Source organism: Ornithodoros turicata, chromosome 6 (genome assembly GCF_037126465.1).
Source record: "Ornithodoros turicata isolate Travis chromosome 6, ASM3712646v1, whole genome shotgun sequence".
In the NCBI taxonomy this organism is placed as follows: domain Eukaryota; kingdom Metazoa; phylum Arthropoda; class Arachnida; order Ixodida; family Argasidae; genus Ornithodoros; species Ornithodoros turicata.
This window is the reverse complement of record NC_088206.1, coordinates 31,707,734-31,728,788: the sequence shown is the minus strand read 5'-3', so window position 1 is coordinate 31,728,788 and position 21,055 is coordinate 31,707,734. Positions and strand designations below refer to the sequence as shown.

Here is a 21,055-nt window from a genome sequence, read left to right as displayed (position 1 = left end):
ATATCTCCTGAATGCGGCGCTGCCATGAATCCTCATCTTAGACATCTGAAAAGTTGAACGATAGTAGCTCCTTCGTTGAAACAGTTCGCTGGAACTTTATATGATACAAAGACAATTCCAAATGCTGGGACTCTTAATGAGAAGGTAAATATGCATGGACATGATGCAACAAAAATATAAAGAATTCAATAAGATGTAACCTAAGAACCCAGAAGTTCCAGATAATATGGATGCTACCTTACCCGAGGGTATGAAAGTCGCCCTCTGTCTCCCGTGCCCGCCACAGCACACTGACCCACTGTGAACGCTTTTTCGCATGTTTGCGTTTCACACGAAAGTAGAGGGTCAGGAGCGCTGCTGCGGCTCTGAGCAAGATGCTTCGTCGCCGAAGGAGAAGTCTGTGGTTGTATAGGCCTCGTGCACTAAAGTTTGCCCGTACTTGTGGCGCCCTCTACAACGGAGGCCATTTTGAACTGGGTAGGTGGGACCCGGCGTGCCGCTATTGAAGCATGGAAAGTAGTGACCGCGGAGGCGAAAATTTCGAACGTAGAAACGGCTACAACAGAAGATATTGTTGCGTTGTTCACTGCTCCAACCGCGAGGGGGATCTAAGCAAAGAAACTGGTGACTATCTGACATTTCACCGCTTTCCGGGACGGAAAAAGGAGACCGAACGCCGCCAGCGCTGCATCACCGCTGTTCGCCGCACACGGTAAGAACAACCGTCGCTCTCTCGTGGTATTTTGTTTTAACGGCACATCATTTGCGCACAGGCAAGATGGACAACGGTGGCTGCCGACCAGCAACACCCGGATATGCTCAAATCATTTTGTCGGTGGTGCAAAGGCTGACGATGAGGAGAGCCCATCCTACGTACCGACAATATTTCCAGTAGCATATCGGAAACCTGCAAAAGACAACCTTGCCAAGACTGCAAGATATGCGAGGTAACTGTGTGCAAGGTGTATGTGATTGTGCATGTCTCATATTGTTCGTTTTTTAGGGTAATGAAAAGGCGGAACAGATCAGTGCTACAGGGAAGTTACCGTCACGCTCATGCGACGACATCAGTCAAGCAACCTCTACAAGGGTCCCTGGAAAATTACGTGGATGACTTCAGCCAACCTCAGGAGGACTGGTCTGGGCTGTCTGACCTCTCTCTGCTCGAATTCGAGTGCGCAGGTGACACTGCGGCAAACGTCCATCACATAGTAAGTATCACAATTTGAGGAAAAGGCTGTCCTTTTGGATAATGAAATGTGAAACGTAAATGATGCGGCATTATGGTGTTTGTGTCACTGTGTAACATATTGCTCAATGTAGGATGCAGCCATGGACGGTGCTGCACAGACAGACTCTAGCACCCAGACGGAAGATGCAGACAATGCAGATTGTCACTTCTCTGTTCTCTTCGCATTCATTGGGCAAGGCTGTGCACAAACGCAGGTAGTCCATCCCATTAGAGTCAGCAAACACACACAGGACACCCCATCAGCGTCGGCAGAGCCAATTCCAGGAGAACGAGCTTGTGTGTTCAGTGGTTACAATTCCATAAAGCATGACCCTGATATCCTTGAAGACCTCACAAGTGTGCAGCCCAATGTGTTTGCTTTGTTACTGAGCCTTCTCTCTGTGCTAAGGGTCCGCAGCTGTGATATTACAATGGAGAATGCGTTGTTACTTTTTTTAATGAAGATGAAGATGGGCATCTCCTTCACTGCTTTGGCAGCACTGTTCGCTGTGCACAGGAGCACTGCATCAAGAATATTTTATAGTGTGTTGGAAGTGTTGACCACGTCAACCAAGGGTTGGATTTATACACCGCCACCTGATGTCCGGCAAGCTATGATGCCAGAATGCTTCAAGCTACATTATCCAAAGTGTAAATATATAATAGACTGTACGGAGATAAAGACAGAAACCCCAGCAACGGTAGAACAACAACGTGCCTTGTTTTCAAGGTACAAAGGGACATTTACCTTGAAGTTTCTGGTAGGGATTGTGCCTAGTGGTCAAATCGCATTTGTGTCTCATGCGTATGGGGGCCGCACAAGTGATTCTGAGGTAACTGTTCTTTCAAAATTTTTAGACCTCGTAGAGCATGGTGACCTTGTCCTAAGTGATAAGGGATTCCCCTCCATCCGCTCAACTGTTGAGGGAAAGAATGCGATCCTTGTCATGCCGCCATTTGCCTCAGGCAACTTGCAGTTCTCAAAAGAGGAGGTGGAAGATACCTATTGCATTGCAAGTGTTCGTATCCATGTTGAGAGAGCAATTCAGAGAATCAAGGTGTATAACATCCTGAATAACAGAGTGCCCGTATCATTGATACCAAGCATGTCTGACATTTTCCACATTTGCTGTGTGCTTGCGAACTTCCAGCCACCCATAATCAGGAAGTGATGCCAGAAGTAAATGGGAAATTTGTAGAGTATGTGCCGTATGTATGTGATGCATCCTCCTGTATAATATTTCTTGTATATATTAAATATTTGTGTTTTGTGTTCAGCCTGCTACGCACACTTCCTGTGACTGCAAAGTTGATGTGTCTGATTATCAAAAACTTTTCGAAACACGTACTCTTGGTAAAACCCGCAGGTATGGGCCTGTCATCTTTTATTCTGCATCAACATTTTCTTCCTAGCAAAACTCATTCAATAGATGCACAAAATAAAAGTGCTCAAGCTTTGGTACCAACTGGGATAAAAATGCGCCATTCCTTGCTACATTTACAGTGACCTGTTGGCTCGAAGAATATACATAAAACAATGTCTTGGTGATGTTGAGAATGTACATCATTACTTGTACTTGTGTGTAATAAGAATGCGTCTCTTTGAGGTAGAACTGCTCTTCATCATGATCATAAGTCAGGTACTTCACGTAGCTGAGTTTCTGTGCCCTGTCCACAACTGGTTTCCCCCGCCTGCTGTGAGGACATTTGATCTCGACGAGCACTTATTCTTCTCTGATCGTCATGAGGCCATCTGGACTTCCGCATAACCAGGGTTGCTGATCATGCACTACCAATCCAATCTGAAATACAAACATCGGTACACTTCAGGGCTTGCAGCACAAGAGAGTAAAAAAAATTACAATCTCGATAGCCGCTGTCATGAACCACGGAGAGGGTTGCTGTGATGTTCCCGGCAGGAAGGAGGAGGCACCAGCCAAGCAGGTCCCAAACCAACAACAACCTTTATTTCAAAATCCACTGTTTATATAGCTTATGTCAAACACGCCGCCTTGCGGCATGAACTAAACAAGATAACACAAACGTGTATTAAGATAACCAGATAAGGAACGAGGAAAGCAGATGCGTGATAATAAAGATAACCTACGACACAACATCTCTTCCCCCCTTAACGTAACTGTTAGTATTTGTTAAACAAGTTAATTTAGTTAGAACCACAGAACGCAACCATAGACCGTCCCAACATTCCACACATTTTCAAAATTCCTACTTCTAATCCAAAACATAATCACGGAGATACGCTGGGGGTCGTCGCACTCTCCGAGGTCGACTTGTGTGCTGTCCCTCGGGTACAGTTCCCTGCACATTTGCATCCTCATCCCCCTCCTCAGTAGAAGTAGCTGGAGGCACTGGCTCTGGGGTCTGGACATCACTCCCCGTGTCTATGTTGGTTGGTCCTTCAGGTTCTTGAGCTGCTTGCACATCACCACACAGTACATCTTGCACCCCACTGTAGATGGCAGGCGACAACAGCTCTGACGAACAGGCTGCATCCGTAGAGACAGGCCGAGAGTATAGTGCTAACTTTGATGCATTCCACACCCGACGATCCTGAAGCAGAAACGAGTTTTTCCCGCATTTCTTCAATACCTTCAATGGCCTTGAAAACCGAGGCATTGCCTTGCCTTTTTCCTTCAATTTTATGCGAACGAAATCCCCGGGATTAACCTGTGGTGACTTTGCACCTCGACGCGCGTCCGTGTATCTTTTCATATACTCTTGTCGGTCGCTCACCTTCCGACGTAGATCAACTCCGGGAGGGGTTGAAGGCACTGCTATGCCAACCACGTGCAACTTCGTCCGAGGCATTCGGCCGTGCAAGAGCACTGCTGGAGCACATCCCGTTGTAGCATGCGGCGTGCACCGAAATGCCAGCAGACCCTGCTGTACTACCTCCGTCACTGGCTTCCCTTGCAAAACTGCAAGCTGCACTTGATCTTTCAGAACACGATTAAACCGTTCTATCAATCCATTTGCCTGCGGATAATACACAGACGAAAATAAGTGCTTAATACCCTGATTCTTCAGGAATTCCTCGAATACTGCTGACGTAAATTGAGGTCCGTGGTCCGAGACTAATTCGTTAGGCAGCCCCTCACGGCAAAACACACGCTGAAGAAACCCAATGACCACCTGCGCTGTTACAGTTCCAACAAAAGCAACCTCAGGCCATCGGCTAAAATAGTCCATCAGCGAGATGGCAAATCTGCACCCTTGTGGAGCACACTGAAATGGCCCGACGATATCAATCGCCAACTTCTGCCATGGTCCTTCAGGTAATGGTACTGGTTGTAGTGGTGCCGGTGACACTCTTGCAGACTTATCTGCTGCTTGGCAAACTGCACAACTCTTTACATATTCTTCAACTTCTCGATCCATGCTGGTCCACCAATATACCTGCCTAATTCGTTGTTTGGTCCTTACCATCCCTTGGTGAGCCTGATGAGCTTGGGAAATGATCCTTCTCGACAACTGTTTTGGAACCACTAGTCTTTCACCCCTGTACACAAGACCATCAACTACGGACAGTTCCTCCCGTACCTGATAGAACGGTTCTTCCTCTGTAGACACACTCCGCTTCACTGGCCAAGACGTCCTGATGTATGTGATAACTTTCTTCAACAGGTCATCCTGCTCCGTTGCTCGCTGTACTTCTGCCTTTGTCAGACAGGTAGTTACCCATGAAACTACCTCCTCATCGAATTTTGTTTCCTCGCTGTTGGACAGAGGCAGCCTAGACAGGGCATCGGCTATGACGTTTTCATAGCCCTTCTTATGTTCGACCGTGTAGTGGTAATTCAGGAGTCTGGCTGTCCAGCGCACAATCCGCAGAGGTCGATGTCCCTGCCCTCGGGTTGACAGAAGAGTGACCAGCGCGCGATGATCAGTCCTAAGTGTAAAGTGTCTCCCCCAGAGGTAAACATGCCATCGCTCACAAGCCCAGATGCAAGCGAGCGCTTCTCGCTCACCTGTCGAATAGTTCCGTTCTGCAGTGGACAAGGTCCTCGATGCAAAAGCTACTGTGTGCAGGCTCTTCTCGTCTCGCTGCTGCAACACCGCTCCAACTCCACAGCTAGAGGCGTCCGTTGTTACAATAACTGGCAACTTAGGGTCGAAAGGACGCAGTACCCCTGCTGCTCCTAGAAGCTGTTTGACTCTCCTGAAGGCTTCGTCCGCTTCCTTATTCCACTCAAACGACGCACCTTTACGTAGAAGTCTACGCAGGGGTTCCACCACATGCGCGTAGCGAGGTACGAAGCGGGCATAATAACCAGTAAGTCCTATGAATGCACGGAGTCCTTCTTGATTTTTGGGCGCTGGGGCTTGCATGACAGCATCAATTTTCGATTGCAGAGGCCGAATTCCACCGGAAGACAACTGGTGCCCGAGGAACTGAATTTCCTGCCTGTCGAATACACACTTCCTGTTAAGGGTTAGTCCAGCCTCCGCTATTTTCTTCAAGACCCTTCGCAAATTTCTCCGGTATTCTTCCCGATCACTGCCGAACACCACAACATCGTCCAAGTACACAACGAGTCCTTGGCAGTCTCGAAGAAGCTGCAACATCAGTTTCTGGAACACCGATGGTGCCGACGCTAGTCCAAAACACACACGCCGAAACCGGAACAGTCCCTCATGTGTGATAAATGTTGTCAGCGCACGACTTTCGTGACTCAGATCAACTTGATAATATGCTGACGCCAAATCCAATTTTGCAAAATAGTTCGCTCCTGATAAAGAATTCAGCAATTCCTCCACTGTAGGCAACGGGTACGCATCAGCTACTATCGCTTTGTTGGGCTCCCTCAGATCGACACAAAGTCGAATGTTACCGTCCGGCTTCTGAACCACCACAATTGGTGACACCCACGGCGATGCATCAACCCTTTCAATGATGCCTTCACTTTCTAGCTTATTCAGTTCTTTGGACACCCTGTCTCTCAACGCCAGCGGTAGCCGACGCAACTTCTGTGCTACAGGCTTGACATCAGCCTTCACATGCACTTTATGCGTAAATCCTTTTGCAAAACCAATGCGTTTCTCAAACAACTGTCCGAACTCTCTTCTTAGATCTGGCGGCAAGACACTCTCATTAGTCCCATCGATACTCAAACACTGCAACGACTTGCCCTCAATGCATATGTTCAACACCCGGACGGCATCACGTCCCAGCAAGGTTGTTCCCCTTGGTACAACATAGAACAAAATCGTCCCCACTTTGTCCTTGAACACAACCTTAGCTTCGAAGCAGCCCGTAACAGATATCTTCTGATTACTGTAATTCACCAGCTTGCGCGGCGGTGGTGCTAACGGGTACTTCCGCTCGAAATTGACCTTGTACACATCTTGACGCATTAACGAAGCCGCTGACCCAGTGTCGACAGTTAATCTCATGGAGACATCTTCCACAATAACTTCGGCATACACCTCATTCGCATGTCCGTCCCCAATTCTTAATACAGCGATATCCTCGTCGTTTGACTGAATTGCGTTAATAGTCTTTGAATTTCGGCAGACCTTGATAAGATGTCCAATCTTTCCACATCCTCTGCATTTCTTATCTATGGCTCTACAATTTCCGTCATTGGCGAAATGACCAATTTTTCCACAACGATAACATGCCAATTGCTTACCGGCACGTTGTAATGTTGGTTTAGGACCCCCCGTTGGTTGTCGGTCTGCGCCCTTGGCTTCCTTTTGCGGCCATTTCCCTTTCCTTCTCTCCTGCTGCCGGTACTTGTCAACTTTTTGTACTTCACCAGACTGCTGAAACTCTTTGGCGGCCTTTATGCTCTCTTCGTACGTAGTTGCCAACGTCACCGCAGCACTCAGTGATAACCGTCCGCCTTCTATAAGTAGTCGCTCCCGTAGTCCCGGGACCACAGTGCCTTCCAGTAATTGGTCCCTGACGGCATCATCTTCAAATGTCCCATACTGACATTTCGCTGCGTGGCATCTTAGTTCTCCGACGAACGCTTGCGTTGACTCTCCAGGCTGCTGTCGTCTCGCACGAAACCGGTGGCGAAGAACGGCTACGTTCGGCGCACTTCCAAACCTCTTGTCCAGGATCTGCAACGCTTGTTCCAACACTTCACTCTGCTTGCTCTCGTCCTTGCCACCATCTTTCCCGTCTCCCTCGCCCTCTTTCATGACAACAGTCGCCGTCTCCAAAGCCTGAAAGATCCGTTGCCCTTCTGCACCCAAACAGTGCAACAACACCGCCTTCTTCCTCGGGCCCGTGAACGTAGTGTCGGTAATGGCAGCCAAGTAGTTCAAAAACATGCTGCGCCACTGCTCCCATGGCAACTCTGGGTCCCCCGGCAATGGAAGAAACGGCGCCGGCGGCTGAAGACCAAAGAAGCTCATCCTGTGGCCGTGGCTCGTGGTTCGTACAGCACTTAAGCCCTCGTCGCCATTTTGTGATGTTCCCGGCAGGAAGGAGGAGGCACCAGCCAAGCAGGTCCCAAACCAACAACAACCTTTATTTCAAAATCCACTGTTTATATAGCTTATGTCAAACACGCCGCCTTGCGGCATGAACTAAACAAGATAACACAAACGTGTATTAAGATAACCAGATAAGGAACGAGGAAAGCAGATGCGTGATAATAAAGATAACCTACGACACAACAGTTGCAGTTTACGTAGCCAATGACCCGAACATTTAATGCGTTCATGACGATATATTAATAATTATGTACACAATAGACCACACAGGATTGAACATAGAATCAGATGGCTTATGACCGACGACTTTCTAACAAAATATTGCATTACCTGTGTCACAGGTACCTTCATCTCCCTCTGCAGACTTTGCCGGGCAGCTGTCTCAGTTGCTGTGCCTAATAGTGAAATGAAAATGATGTTTGCATTGCAAAAAGTTGGAAAAAAAAAGTAATAGAAAAAAGTGAGATTTACAAGTTACCGTACCATATGTCATTGCAGCTGTCTGAACTCTCCTCGGGCAGACTAGGCTTTTCGCTAACTTCTCAAATCCATCTTTCCTTGTCCACACCCTGTGTGCATTTGAGGCTGTGACTCTCAACCGCCTCTCTTTGTGCCACCTGAGCAAGAAAAGGTATGCACTGACAAGTCACATGTACCCTAAGTTTACAACATACCTGTCATTAACATATTGTCCGAGAGTGGCACGCGCAACCTCTTCCACATTACAGTGTGAAACGTGCCTCCTATAAAAGGCAATATTTTAAATTGGGACATGTTGCGTCCAGTCCTCTTTGACCAACCTCAGTGTTGGAGAAGCCTGCACCACATTTGTGCACTGAAATACGCTTCTCTCATGTGCGCTGGCCTGAAGTGCAGCATGGATGTCCTCTTTCTCAACTTTGGATGCTGCAGCTTCAATAAGGCTTTGAAGAGTTATGCGGCAGGCCCTCTCAACTTCATCTGCAAATTCAAGCTCAATTGCTTTGGTGACCACACTTCGCATTCCTTGAAATTTTGGTATGAGGTCTGACAGCAGCACTGGCACAATGCGTTTTGCAGCTGTTGCATTCTTTCCTTCACCTGTAATATTCAAACGCATGTAAACTTGTTGCATTGTCACAAACTTTGCGGTCCATAAAACAATTCCATGAAATCACACAGTATGGGCTACACTGCCATATGAGAGGGTCCACTGCTCAATGTCCCCGTGGTATTTACCTCCAAAAAGATCGTCAATGCTCTTTTTGTCGTCTAGCTGTGGCTTGGACGTTGGAACGCCCCATGACTGCGGAAAGGAGGTGCACGAGTTCACCGCTGATTTGTTGATGAAGGCAGCTACAGCAGCAACATGTTTGCAGCGGCCTAGAATTCCTCCTCTACAAGTACAGGACGCACGGCTGATCTTTCGTTGTTGCTGCAGCTGCGTGACATAACAGCACACATATTTACACTTGTCATACAACTGCATGCGACGCATTTACAAATACATCAGTCGGGACGAAGATAAAACAAAATACGCACCTCGATTACGACGTCATACGCCTGCTTCCCTGTTTGTGCAACGCACTTCCCTGTCACGACGGGTCTTGTGTTTATATGGTCCTGAACTTCGCGAACGGCATACACGTGGTTACTGTCGTAAAGCTTAATACCTTTCTTCAAGTTCGAACTTCGAAAAAACTCGCACAATAATTCGATTTTCTTGAAACCACAGAATAAAACGATAGCCATCGCCGGTTCAACACCTCACAACGCACGAGCCATGAACACATGTGCGTAATCACCTACCCAGTTTCGGAATTGAAGGCAGCGATGCTGCTGCCCCCTTGAGAAGTGCGCCACGCGTATCGCTGCATTCTTTCGAAGATGAACTTGCGATGGAAGAGTGCGGATTCAGACTGAACGGTGATCTTCTCGAAAGGTTGACCCGTTTTAGAAAGGGAAAGCGAAAAACTTCCCCATTCCGGGAAAACGGAACACCGGGCTGGCCTCATTACCTACTTTCTTGATACCTTTCAACCCTGACCTTGGGCAACCACAATGTATCACTTTCACTCGCGTAGGATGGGCAGAAGCAGAATTGTTGAAAGAAAAGGGCCTTGTGGGAAATTCCTGACGCAATTACGATCTTTATTTCATCAGTGACATGAATTACTTACAATCTATGGTTGCAGGATAGTCAGTTGTATGAAACGCGTCCGAGAATGCGACATCATGTTATAAAAAGTACCTGAGAAGTCTGTACAGTGTATCAGGTACACGTATAAGCACATTCCGGTTCACAATACGACGTTTACTACCATACCAGCACACTGAGTCATATCTTCGGTCTGTACACATCAACGAACGATCAGCGTATAGAGACACGGAGCGCGCGGCATAGTTATTTCGAGGTTCACGAGAGTCTTGTTCTTGATCGAGTCCACATGGCAATAAGGACCTCGGATACCTATGCTGTGTACAGCGCCATAATTCTACACATAAACAACACCCGCGTTGCCATGCCAGCCACTCTGCCGCTATAAAGTTATGGGACGCCTCAAGCTGCTGCTGCCGCAGAGCGCCAGGGCGCTAGCAACCGGCTGCGGTGGCGCTCTGGCGCTGCAGCTCAAACAAAAGCTATAGGGACTGTGCAACAAACTGGTGGCGCCGCGATGCGGCCTCCGGAGAAAGTACCTTGCGTGATAGCCGCCGGGTAGCCAGCTTTATTTACATGTGAAGTGCGGGCGTCTTTTTTTGCCACACTGGAACTGTTGCATCGCTAACTGTGCCAGCACCTAAAAGAACTCTTCAACCAGATGTTTCATTTCTCGTGATTTCTATGCTTCCAATACCACGGAGGGCACTACACTGTTAAAAAAATGTATTATTACGAGCAGTTGTCCGTTAAAACTGACGGACGCTCGACCGCTTCGTACGAGCGGTGCATAACGTCCGTTTCCACTGGAACAGTGTGAAAAGCAGTTTCTTGACGGTGTAATCATCTGTATCTTTATAGCGCGTTCGTCCGTATGCTTCAGACAGGGGTAGAACGTCCGTATTCGCCCAACGCTCTTTGCGTTACAGAGAGGGGCATTACCATCGAAATCCTCCCACTAGAGGACACTACGGCTGTGCCGTTGACCGTTGACCTGTTTTTCTTTTCAAATTTCCAATGGCGCTGACAGCGACAGACGCGTATCGGTCTTTTGTTTATCTTTTTTTCCGCCAGGCCTTGGTACTTGGGCCCTTGAACTTCTTCAGTGCTTGCGCCACCGAAGGTAAGTAACGTCCCCTGTACCCATTGATACTTAAATAGCATAGTTCTCATGAATGTGTATCGCAAAAACATGCCGGCTAAAATCAACATATGCACAGACTTCTTATTCCCCAGGCTGTGATTCGTCTCATGCGCGTTCATATAGCCTGCACTCGCAACGCGCTGCAGTGTAGGTATATTCAAAGTTTGTGTATTTTCCTAATTGACAAAAAACGAAAGACCGAATGTAATAACAATTACGCCATACACAACTCGGCAGCATTAGTCAGCGTCAGCGTTTGCATGGCATTCTTGTAGTTCCGCAAAGCTTTATCTTTGCCTAAATGATTGTTGTCGTCTGATTGACGTGACCTTTTCTTCTTTTTGCAGACTTAGATAGAGGTTCCAGGTTTTAAGTAGAACTCCTTTTCTATTTCATATTACTTGAGCCCTGGGGAATGTGCTGCCGCAGCCATTACGCTCAGGTTCATACATTGTCGTTTCAGGTGGTGACATTCTCAGTCAGAGCAATTTTTCTTGACGTGAAACGAGCGATACCGTTTGAAGCTGTTCGGACGTTCCTTGATGCTGCGATGCTTATGTTCTCTGCATACTTTGTCCTGAACATGGAACACCCATGATGCATGCAAGCTTCACTAGAATTCATTATTGAAAAGGAGAAGTGAATGTAATACTTGTCCACTGATTGTTCAACAACTAAGCGGCATGGTTTCTGACAATGTCCTACAAAGCCATCGTGTGTATTCCACTACTTATACGCATGACCAGCTGATACCTGTCAACAGAATTCTGCACTGCGAGTGTAGCGAAAGTTTAAATCCTGCCACGATTTAAATCTGAATGACATGGAATCCCACTTTAAACCGCATTTATCATATCCATCGGGATTCCTGGAAGAACAAGCCCAGCTAGCCAATCTAAATCCTGATACTTCCACACAAGTATAATGCAATCAAATTTTGATTTCTTTATTAGATGCACTACTCATTCTGAAGTTAAATTTGCTTGCAAAATGAAGTTTATATCTAAATTTATTGGAATTTTTCCCACACTTGATTTTGATTTGATTTGCTGCATCCTTTCAAATAACTTCCAATTTGTTTCGTCAAATTGACATCCCTCATGTAGACTGGTATACATATTGTAATGTGTAGCCAATGTACATCTAATTGCTTAGTCGGCCACTGAAACTGCAATTCACTAACGGACGAACGTTTATCAGCATACAGCCTTACATACGACATGCAATGGGGTAGAGTATCGCCTGTGGCGATGAAACTCCCCACTCTCCAAGGTCGCAAATAAAGTTGTTGTTGTTACATACGCCATTTGTATCTTACTTAAATGCTTCGTGTTTCTTCCTTTAGACCTATCATGAACCAGCCAGAGATGTACCCAAAATAGTATTTCATTCGTCAAAACGAGGAGAACTTGTAATGAAGGTGCTATGTAATATTCGCCGTAACGCAGTGGCGCTGCGGTTGAAGTTCCCAACGCTCCGCCCACTTCTTCGTCTGTTACTTTTGTTGGTTTCGGTTTGCGAAATGTCGAAAGCGCGCGCTTTACGTTCGAGGACGATGTCCCAAAACTACCAAATGATGTTGTTGCGGAAGAAGTAGCTTCTTCTTCGGATCCTGCTGTTACTCCTGTTGTGGAGAAAGGCGGCTGAGCCGTCTTTACCCCGTTGGTGGGCCCGCGAAGTGTGGCTTTATCGGGGAACCGAGGGAGCCTGCAACACAATGGTTAGTCCTCCACTTCTTTTCCCCCATATTTTTTCAGAAGAATGTGTTGTGGAAAATTGTTCTAGGTACCTGGCTACTGGAGACAGTTTGAAATCATTCGCCTTCCTATTTCGTGTTGGCTTTACAACAGCCAGACGAGTGGTACTGGAGACGTGTGAGGCAAATTTGGGAAGTGCTGCAACCTGTTTACTTGCCCGTAAGTTCCTTGCTCACTTACATGTCAATGATGTCAGCTAAGGCTATAAGTACCTTCTCAGTTGTTGCACTTCCCCATTTTCACCACAAGTTCACATAAACTTCTTTGCAAGTTTGGATGGCTTATGCACTTTCAAGTGGCACCACTGGGAACTTGTTGTCGTTGTTACTATTCAACAGCTACTTGGTATGAGACTTTTGCTTCAACCAAGCTATTTGTACTTGAAAAGTCGACTGTTCCTGCACCGACATGTTCTCCAGCGACATTACAATTAGCACTGTACTGTCCGAGTCCCCGATCCCTTTTCTTCAACAGTATTCAATACCTAGATGGCAGCCATGTATGCTCCTTCTTACAGGAACCAACTCGTATGAATTGGGAGAGGTCTACTGAAGGCTTTGCTACCAGGTGGCAATTTCCAAACTGTGTCGGTGCCGTGAATGGCAAACGCGTGAATATCCAGGCACCACCACTCAGTGGATCAATGTATTACAACTACAAAGTAAGCAGTGCACTATAGTAGCTCCTATCCCTATCTTTTTTTTTTCTTCTGTCTCTAACATTACTGCTGTATAAGGAAGCAGGAGACGTCCGTAAGGATCGGTGGCAAACCATTTAATGATAGTAATGGCGGAAGAGAAGATCGAGGGCGGAAGCTCACGAGCTCCCGTGTCCCTGCAATCCTGTCGTCTTCCTTAACACTCCCCGGCGCGGAAGTACAAGTCAATCAGCTTCCAATTTGTAGAGAAGTTGTACTGGCCGGCTTACAGTTTTCCCTCCTGGCAAGTTGATTCTACAGGATCTAACCCTTCCATCTGGGCTCTGTGTTACGTGACTCACACGTCCTAGAGGCCACGATGTTCGCGGCCTTGACTCTGCAGCAATGAGTACTAGGTCCCCGACGGCGACGCTGTGTGATGGTACGGGCTTGCAGACGTTGGCCGATCTCAGGAGGAGGATGTACGTTTTAACCCACTTCTTCCAGCATTGACGAGTCAATTCTTCCCTATACATCCACCGGCGTCTCAACTGTTGCGCTGTAGATGTTGTTCCTGCTTCGGGTTCGCGACACGGAAGCGCGGTGAGCCTTTGCCCAATCAGAAAGTGTGACGGCGTGACGGCAGAAAGGTCGTCTGGATCTTCGGACAGATACGTCAGAGGCCGAGAGTTCATCACCGCCTCCACCTCTGTGAGAACGGTAGAGAGTTCTTCGTAGCGGAGGGCGCTTCGACCCAGGACTGTACGCAGGCAGGTTTTGGTACTGCGAATCAGGCGTTCCCAAAACCCACCCCACCATGCTCCTCGCTCCACTATGAATTTCCAGGTGATCCGTCGTGCAGTCAGGAATACGTTTACCTGAGCGTTTTGTGACAACCAGGCAGGGGTGAGTTCGCGACTGGCTCGCTTGAATGTCCGAAAATTGTCTGAATATATAGTGGCGGGTACGCCCCGTCTTGATACGAACCTTCTAAGAGCCAGTAGGAAATCCTCGGTAGTCATAGACTTCGTCAGCTCTAGGTGAACAGCCCTAGTGACGGCACAGGTAAAAATCAGGATGTAGCACTTTCTTCCGCCGCCTTTTGAACACTTGTAGTACAGTGGACCCGCAAAATCGGTGCCTGTCACTTCAAATGGTGCGGACTGTGACAAGCGGTCTCGTGGTAGCGGAGCGGTAACTTCTGTGCACGCCTGAACCTTTGCTCGTCGGCAAGTGCGACATCCATTTAGGATCCTCTTCACAGCCTGACGACCACGGAGAACCCAGTACTCTTCCCGAAGCGCGGCGAGTGTCTCCTGAACTCCAGCATGCAGAAGCCTGACATGAGCCCGGAAAACTAAAAGAGCGGTGAACGGGTGGTCAGCGGGAATGACGATGGGATGCCTCTGAGTTTCTTCAAAATCGCTGTACTGAAGGCGGCCCGTCAAACGGAGAACACCATCGTCATCATGGAAGACAGACACATTTTGTAAGGACTTGTGCACCGCGGGATGAGAACCGAAATTTTGACGCTGTGCCGCTGTGACCCAGTACGTTTCCGCTGCAACTACCTCGGCGGCCGTCAAAGGTCCCCTCCTTTCGGCTGTGGTATGCCTACAGTTGTGCAGAAATCTTGACACCCAAGCGGTAACTCTCAGCAGCCGGTGGAGCGAACTGTATTTGGCAACATCCATTAGGGTAGTAGTAGCCAAGATGGGTACGCAGCACGCCGTCTGGGCCTTTGTTTCGTTTCGTACCTCGACGCAGGGTTCATCCGGAGTACGCCACGCTGGAGGCCAAGACTCTTGATCCATAAGCCACGAGGGCCCCTGCCACCATGCACTGTTGTTCAGCAATTGGAGGCATGAAGTGCCTCTCGTGAGAAGATCCGCGGGATTTTCTTTGCCGGGGCAGTGACGCCACTGACTAGGCTCCGTACCAGCCCGTATCTCCGACACCCGGTTCTGTACAAAAGGTTTCCAGTCGTTCGTCGATCCGTAAATCCAGTAGAGTGCTATCTCAGAGTCCGTCCATAACACCGTGGGTACGGTGGACAGAGATAACGTCGTCTGTAAGAATCTCATAAGCCTGGTCGCGATGACGGCACCCATTAACTCGAGTCTCGGTAAGGAGACCGTTTTGACCGGGGCCACCCGAGACTTTGCCAAAAGAAGATCCGCACTGTAATGACCGTCCCTGTCAAACGTCACCAGGTATGCGGCCGCACCGTATGCTCGCGGACTCGCGTCGCAAAACATATGCAGCGCGATGCTGCCCTCCGACATCTTCCCGCCGAGCCGCAGTGGTAACGAGACGCGAGACAATAAAGGCACCTGCTGGCACCAAGACGACCACACTCCCATCAGGTCTTCTGGTAACCCGTTGTAGCAAAATCTTGGCTGTCAACACGAAAGGCGCCACATAGCCCAAGGGATCATAAATGCGAGCCACTGCTTGCAGTACATACCGTTTGGTATTCGACCGTTGCTCCAGGAACTCCGATATTGACTTCAACGGATACCGAATTTCATCTGTCTCGATATCCCAAACGATTCCTAGGACCTTCCTTAGTGGCGACGTGGTCGAACTTCCTGTCCCATCGGCGTCAAAGGTAGCCCGGAGATGAGCATCATTGCTCGTCCACTTAACCAGTTTCATGCCCGCGTCGCGGAAGATTTGCCGCGACTCGTGGTAAACAGTAAGTGCCTCTTCCGGCGATGGCATACCAACAACGAGGTCGTCCACATAGAAATGGCTGGAAAGTAAGGACGCCGTGCGTGGGTATGTCTCTTCTGCTGCTCTCAGGTGGTGACGTATAGTGGCAGCGAGAAGAAAGGGACTGGACTTGGCTCCAAAAGGCACTCGTGTCATGCGCCAGATTTCTACTGGGGGCAACGGTTCGCCTGCTCGTGGCGTCGTGGCATACCACAGAAAACGCAAACAATCTCGGTCAGCACTGTCCAGCACGATCTGTAAAAACGCCTTCTCTATATCCGCTGTGAGAGCCACATGATAAGATCGAAACCGCAACAGCAATTGCAGAACGTCAGGGTTAAGGTTAGGGCCGGCGTGAAGAGCTTCGTTGAGAGAGAGAGAACCGTGAGCCTTCGACGAGGCATCAAACACAATTCGAACCTTTGTTGTCTCGCGGTCCCTTCGGATGACTGCGTGGTGCGGCATATAATACAGAGGCCCGGCCACCAACTCCGGTTGTAGGACCCGTTCAGCGTGTTGAAGACGCAAATACTGACGTATGGTGGAATCATATTCTTCCAGCAACGTTTGGTCTCTCCGTAATCTTTTGATGGTACTATCCAGCCTCTGGACCGCCAGCTTCTTGTTGTCACCCAATGCTTCAGGCGCTTCCGACTTCCAAGGCAAGCGCACGGTGTAACGACCGTTTAACAACTGCGCTGTGGACCGGAACTTGCGCAGGACAGTGTCACCGTCGGAGTCGGACTGGTGGCGATCAGTTATGCCCAAATGCTCTAACTCCCAAAAGGCGGAGAGTTGCTGGTCGATGACGTTGGTATCTTCCTGGTGCACCTCAACATGGAGAACATGAACCGACGGGATGTGACAGTGACCACCGCTGGCATTCCTGCCTGAGCCTTGAATCGTCCACCCAAACAGAGTTTCAACAGCCACCAGGTAATCTGATAAACGGGCGGTTGCTCCAGTCACAACTCCCCAATAAAAGTCCGCTCCAATCAATAATGAAATATCGGTGGGAGATGAGGGCTCGTCAGCAAGCTGTAGACCCATATTCTTGACGTGTTGCGCTGAATGCGAATCGAGAACAGGCAATCCATCGGAGCAGATGTCGGGGTATTCAACCGCCTCGATTGCCATACATGACGCCGAAAATTGGCTGCGCAAGAGAACCCGCACGCATCGATACTTCGTGCAGCTTGACGCAGTGTTTCCAAGGGCCCCAACATGCAAATCTTCGGATCGAAGCAGTGTACATCCGAGCTTCGTCGACACATCCTGTCGAATAAAACTGCGTTGGCTGCCGCCATCCAGAAGTATGCGTGCGAGACTTCTCCGGCCATCAGTTCCTTCAATCCACACCTTGGCTGTTTGCAGAAGGACCGCCGCGCCTGGCAAAACGGCAGAGGATGAAGAAAGAGACGTCACAACAGTTCCCGTAGACGCATGCACCGTCGACGGCTCTTGTGCTGTAGACTGAGACGACTGCGGGGACTGCTCAGTGCTGGATGAGTTGACTCCGGGGCAAAGCTGAGTAAGATGACGTCTATGGCAGCGATCACACTTTAAGACCCGCCTTACCCTGCAATCCTTCGATATGTGCGACCGTCGTCCGCAAAGGAAACACCTGCCCTCCCGGCGCAGGATCAGTCGTACTTCCTCAGGGCTCAAACCAGCAGTGCATCCCTCCAATCGATGCTGTCCGGACTTGCAAAGCACACACGTAGGAGTGCTTGGGGCAGCCATTGCAGGTGCTGGATCTGAGACAGACGACGCGGTTGCTGTCAGCGAAGATGCAGAGGCTGGGGTCAGCTCCCTGCGCTTGGGAACGTCATCTGCCTCCCTTCGGGCTCGTTCCCGACATTCAATCTCATTCTCTAGGAAATCTAGTAGGGATGATAAAGAGTCGCCGTTGGTGTCCTTGCCTTTGTCCTTGGTTCGGTAGAAGTCCATCTCGAGGTCTCTAGGAATCTTCTTTAAGATGACCTGCCGAAGCGGAATTGCGTATTGTGCTGTCGTAACATTTAGGCTCTCCAGGTTTCTGATGCGCACTGTAACAGTCTCGTGTAGCTCACGCAACCCCTTTACGTCGGTGCTGGACCGAACAGTCCTGAGCTCGAAAAGGCGCCCCATGTTTTCGGTCACAAGAAGGTCGTCCTTCCCAAATCGCTTCTGAAGTATGTCCACGGCAGTCGTGTAGTTCTCATCGCTAATTGAGAGACCTTCAATGGCACGGGCTGCTGGCCCAGAAACGAGAGAAACCAGGTACTTTAGCTTGTTGACATCAGTGAGACGTTCGTTTTCATGAATACTCGCACGGAACTGGTCCCAGAACCCCTGCCATTTAGATAGGTCGCCGCTAAAGGTGTCGATCCGCAGCTTCGGTAGAGTGACTCCGGTAGAGTGACTCCGATCTCCTGAGGAGGATCGTCGAAGTCCCGTAGCATTAACGCCGTCACTTGCGGGAGCCAAAGATCGGGATGCGGTCGTGGAGTCTAGTGCGGAACACACTTGGAACTTGATCGCAGTGACTGACTCGAGGTATTGATCGCAGGAATTACACTCGCTCTCTATCAATTCCTCCGGTATGAGACCCTGAACCTCCCGGTCCTTTTCTTTCAAGGTAGCCCACTTCGTTTCCAGAACCGTCAAGGTTTGCTTCAGTTGCTCTCTGGGAAGAGGGGTCGTAGTCAAAAGCGTCTTCAGATCGTTCACCGTTCGGGTTATCGACGACCTGGCCTGACTTCGAAATTTCCTTATGCGATCAAGATCCTCCATTTCCTTACCAGCGATGAGAGTCGGTGCGTCCTTATAGCCTCCTCAATGCTTCCTAGTCGTAAGTTGACCCAGCGAGTCCCGGGTTTCGGCACCAGTGTATAAGGAAGCAGGAGACGTCCGTAAGGATCGGTGGCAAACCATTTAATGATAGTAATGGCGGAAGAGAAGATCGAGGGCGGAAGCTCACGAGCTCCCGTGTCCCTGCAATCCTGTCGTCTTCCTTAACAACTGCTTTTAACATGTGAGCTAGAAAGCTGACAACTGTTTTTTATGCTACCGCTGCATTTGACTAGCTGACTTTGCGTTTCCGTTTTTATAGCATCACTTCTCGGTCAATCTGATGGCAATAGGAGATGCTTCATATAGATTTCTCGCCGTATCCATCGGAAACTATGGGTCTCATTCCGACGGAGAAGTCTACAAAAACTGACCCATTGGACTGGCGTTAGAGGCTGGGGAATTTGATCTACCCTCGCCAAGGATGCTCCCTGGAAGTACTATAACAGATGATGCATCGAAAATTCGTTCGGTATCCTGGCTTCTCGGTGGAGGATATTTCGGAGACTTCTCTGCCTGTATCCAGAAAATGTGACACGTATTTGCCAGGTTTGTGTTGTGCTACATAACTATCTGCTGACTGACTGACTGATGCCAGCAGTTATTGTCCTCCAAGTCATACATTCTGTCGTGCATAATTAATTTTGCCAGAACGTCAACTCAACTTCTTTTTTGCCTGTCCGTTTGCAATGGCTGACACGTATGCAATAATTGGATTGGAACAGCTGAAAAAAATCGTGCCTTTTGCTGACGTAGGATTCGCAGATTTCACTGATGCTTCTGGTCACGGGGTGGAAGGCAACTGGAGGTTGGATGCCAGAAACGAGCCAGCAGGTGCATTCTCAAGGGCCCATCGTTCGTCTGCCAGGAACTTTTGTCGGGATGCAGCGGAAATCAGATTTCTATTAACTCAGCATTTCCTCAGCGAAGCTGGCCAGGTCCCCTGGCAGTGGGACCTGCCAGAGACTAGAGTGTGACGTTTTATACTAGCTACATCCATGGTTTGGATCAAAGTGGTGTGCACAGTTTATAACTTTCTGTATATGTCCTGATGCATGTAACTTCACCTCACTTCTGTGTTACTCTTAGGATCCTTTTCCATTCCCAGAACTAATGTGTGACTACATAAACTGCACATCAGCCATCGTAGCATTTGCATAGCTGAACACACTTTAATGACTAGTTGGGCATACAACCCGTGTGGGAGACATAGCGTTGTAGCCGTATATTTCATGGCGCATCAAAATAAATCTCAATGCAAAGTGCACAGCTCAGTAACTTTACTGACTGGATCTTGTCACAACCTCGAGTTTACTTGTGGGAACATATGTTATGCAAGGTTAAAAAGTAAAAGCTGACATGTTGACTGGTTAGTATAGTAGGTGATCAAAATTAAGCTTTTCAATAAAAAAATATAAAAAAACAAGACGTGGACGAAGACTGCTTGTGCAGTCATATGTCAGTCTTATGCTGCTCATAAACCACAAGCTCACACTTTTTCCGTTCTTGGAATGTCTGAACTACCTGAGACATCATCAGCTCGCATTTATGGCGTTCATTGGCAGGTAGCTCTCCCAAGAGTTGAGCGAGGTATTCACATACTGGGTTGGCTTGGCCCGAGATCTGCACCAGGCGCCTGTCAGCATCAGCGAGGCTATTGCAGACCACTTTAATTGTCTCGTCAAATGCGCTCCACTTCCTCTTCCGAGGATTTGATGGCACGTTTGCTGCGCTGCGAGTAGTGGTGCACTGTGTTGACCAGTTCCAGCTGTACTTGTAGTAGCGTAATCGTCTGCAGCATCCCGTGTTGTTTGGGTCACTGGGACATCATCAGCCATGCCATCATCAAGCTGCAAGCTGGCGTCAGATGGGACGGCAGACGTGGTGGCTGGTGGTGGCTGACTGCCCGCTGTGCTACCGTGGCCAGACTCCGCTGCCTGGGTTGCATTGCCTTGCTTCTGTGCAACATTGCACACTGCCCTATTGAAAGTGCAAGCAGTGTCACTGACAGATCCAAATAATGCGAATAAAGAACACGAGGTCCGCTGACATATCTGCTCCTGTGTCATGATTCATGAGAAACGCGGTGTATGGTGTTGTGTGATTCTTAGGAAGCAAGCATTCATTACAAAGT

At 48.7% G+C, this 21,055-nt stretch overlaps 4 protein-coding genes across 4 annotated transcripts; 1 reads left to right on the top strand and 3 right to left on the bottom strand.

The window, feature by feature from the left end:
• Positions 1–509: 509 nt before the first annotated feature.
• On the top strand, positions 510–2,503 carry LOC135398451 (uncharacterized). Its single transcript, XM_064629852.1, has 4 exons — positions 510–712; positions 774–947; positions 1,004–1,211; positions 1,324–2,503. The coding sequence occupies exons 1-4, from the start codon at positions 510–512 to the stop codon at positions 2,401–2,403; spliced, it is 1,665 nt and encodes a 554-aa protein (XP_064485922.1). The 3' UTR covers positions 2,404–2,503.
• A 960-nt stretch (positions 2,504–3,463) lies between these two features.
• LOC135398450 (uncharacterized protein K02A2.6-like) lies at positions 3,464–7,618 on the bottom strand. The gene has a single exon (XM_064629851.1). The coding sequence runs from the start codon at positions 7,616–7,618 to the stop codon at positions 3,464–3,466; it is 4,155 nt and encodes a 1,384-aa protein (XP_064485921.1).
• Positions 7,619–8,459: 841 nt separating this feature from the next.
• Positions 8,460–15,659, bottom strand: LOC135398449 (uncharacterized). The gene is made up of 3 exons (XM_064629850.1): positions 13,737–15,659; positions 8,918–9,119; positions 8,460–8,779 (listed from the first exon to the last, which is right to left on the bottom strand). Exons 1-3 carry the CDS (start codon positions 15,657–15,659, stop codon positions 8,460–8,462), a joined length of 2,445 nt encoding a protein of 814 aa, XP_064485920.1.
• Positions 15,660–15,736: 77 nt separating this feature from the next.
• On the bottom strand, positions 15,737–18,864 carry LOC135398447 (uncharacterized). The gene is made up of 2 exons (XM_064629849.1): positions 15,842–18,864; positions 15,737–15,773 (listed from the first exon to the last, which is right to left on the bottom strand). The coding sequence occupies exons 1-2, from the start codon at positions 18,862–18,864 to the stop codon at positions 15,737–15,739; spliced, it is 3,060 nt and encodes a 1,019-aa protein (XP_064485919.1).
• Between the last annotated feature and the right edge of the window lie 2,191 nt (positions 18,865–21,055).

Excerpts from the sequence above, each read along its gene's own strand:
- LOC135398451 (XM_064629852.1), top strand. The coding sequence starts at position 510 with ATGGAAAGTAGTGACCGCGGAGGCGAAAATTTCGAACGTAGAAACGGC. Across the intron at positions 948-1,003 it reads AAGACTGCAAGATATGCGAG|GGTAATGAAAAGGCGGAACA; the intron begins GTAACTGTGTGC and ends TTCGTTTTTTAG. Across the intron at positions 1,212-1,323 it reads CGGCAAACGTCCATCACATA|GATGCAGCCATGGACGGTGC; the intron begins GTAAGTATCACA and ends TGCTCAATGTAG.
- LOC135398447 (XM_064629849.1), bottom strand. The coding sequence starts at position 18,864 with ATGGAGGATCTTGATCGCATAAGGAAATTTCGAAGTCAGGCCAGGTCG. Across the intron at positions 15,774-15,841 it reads CAACGGTCGAATACCAAACG|CCAAGATTTTGCTACAACGG; the intron begins GTATGTACTGCA and ends TCGTGTTGACAG.
- LOC135398450 (XM_064629851.1), bottom strand. The coding sequence starts at position 7,618 with ATGAGCTTCTTTGGTCTTCAGCCGCCGGCGCCGTTTCTTCCATTGCCG.
- LOC135398449 (XM_064629850.1), bottom strand. The coding sequence starts at position 15,659 with ATGTCGGAGGGCAGCATCGCGCTGCATATGTTTTGCGACGCGAGTCCG. Across the intron at positions 9,120-13,736 it reads CATCGTGGCCTCTAGGACGT|CTGCAGCAACAACGAAAGAT; the intron begins GTGAGTCACGTA and ends TATGTCACGCAG. Across the intron at positions 8,780-8,917 it reads CATTGACGATCTTTTTGGAG|GTGAAGGAAAGAATGCAACA; the intron begins GTAAATACCACG and ends TGAATATTACAG.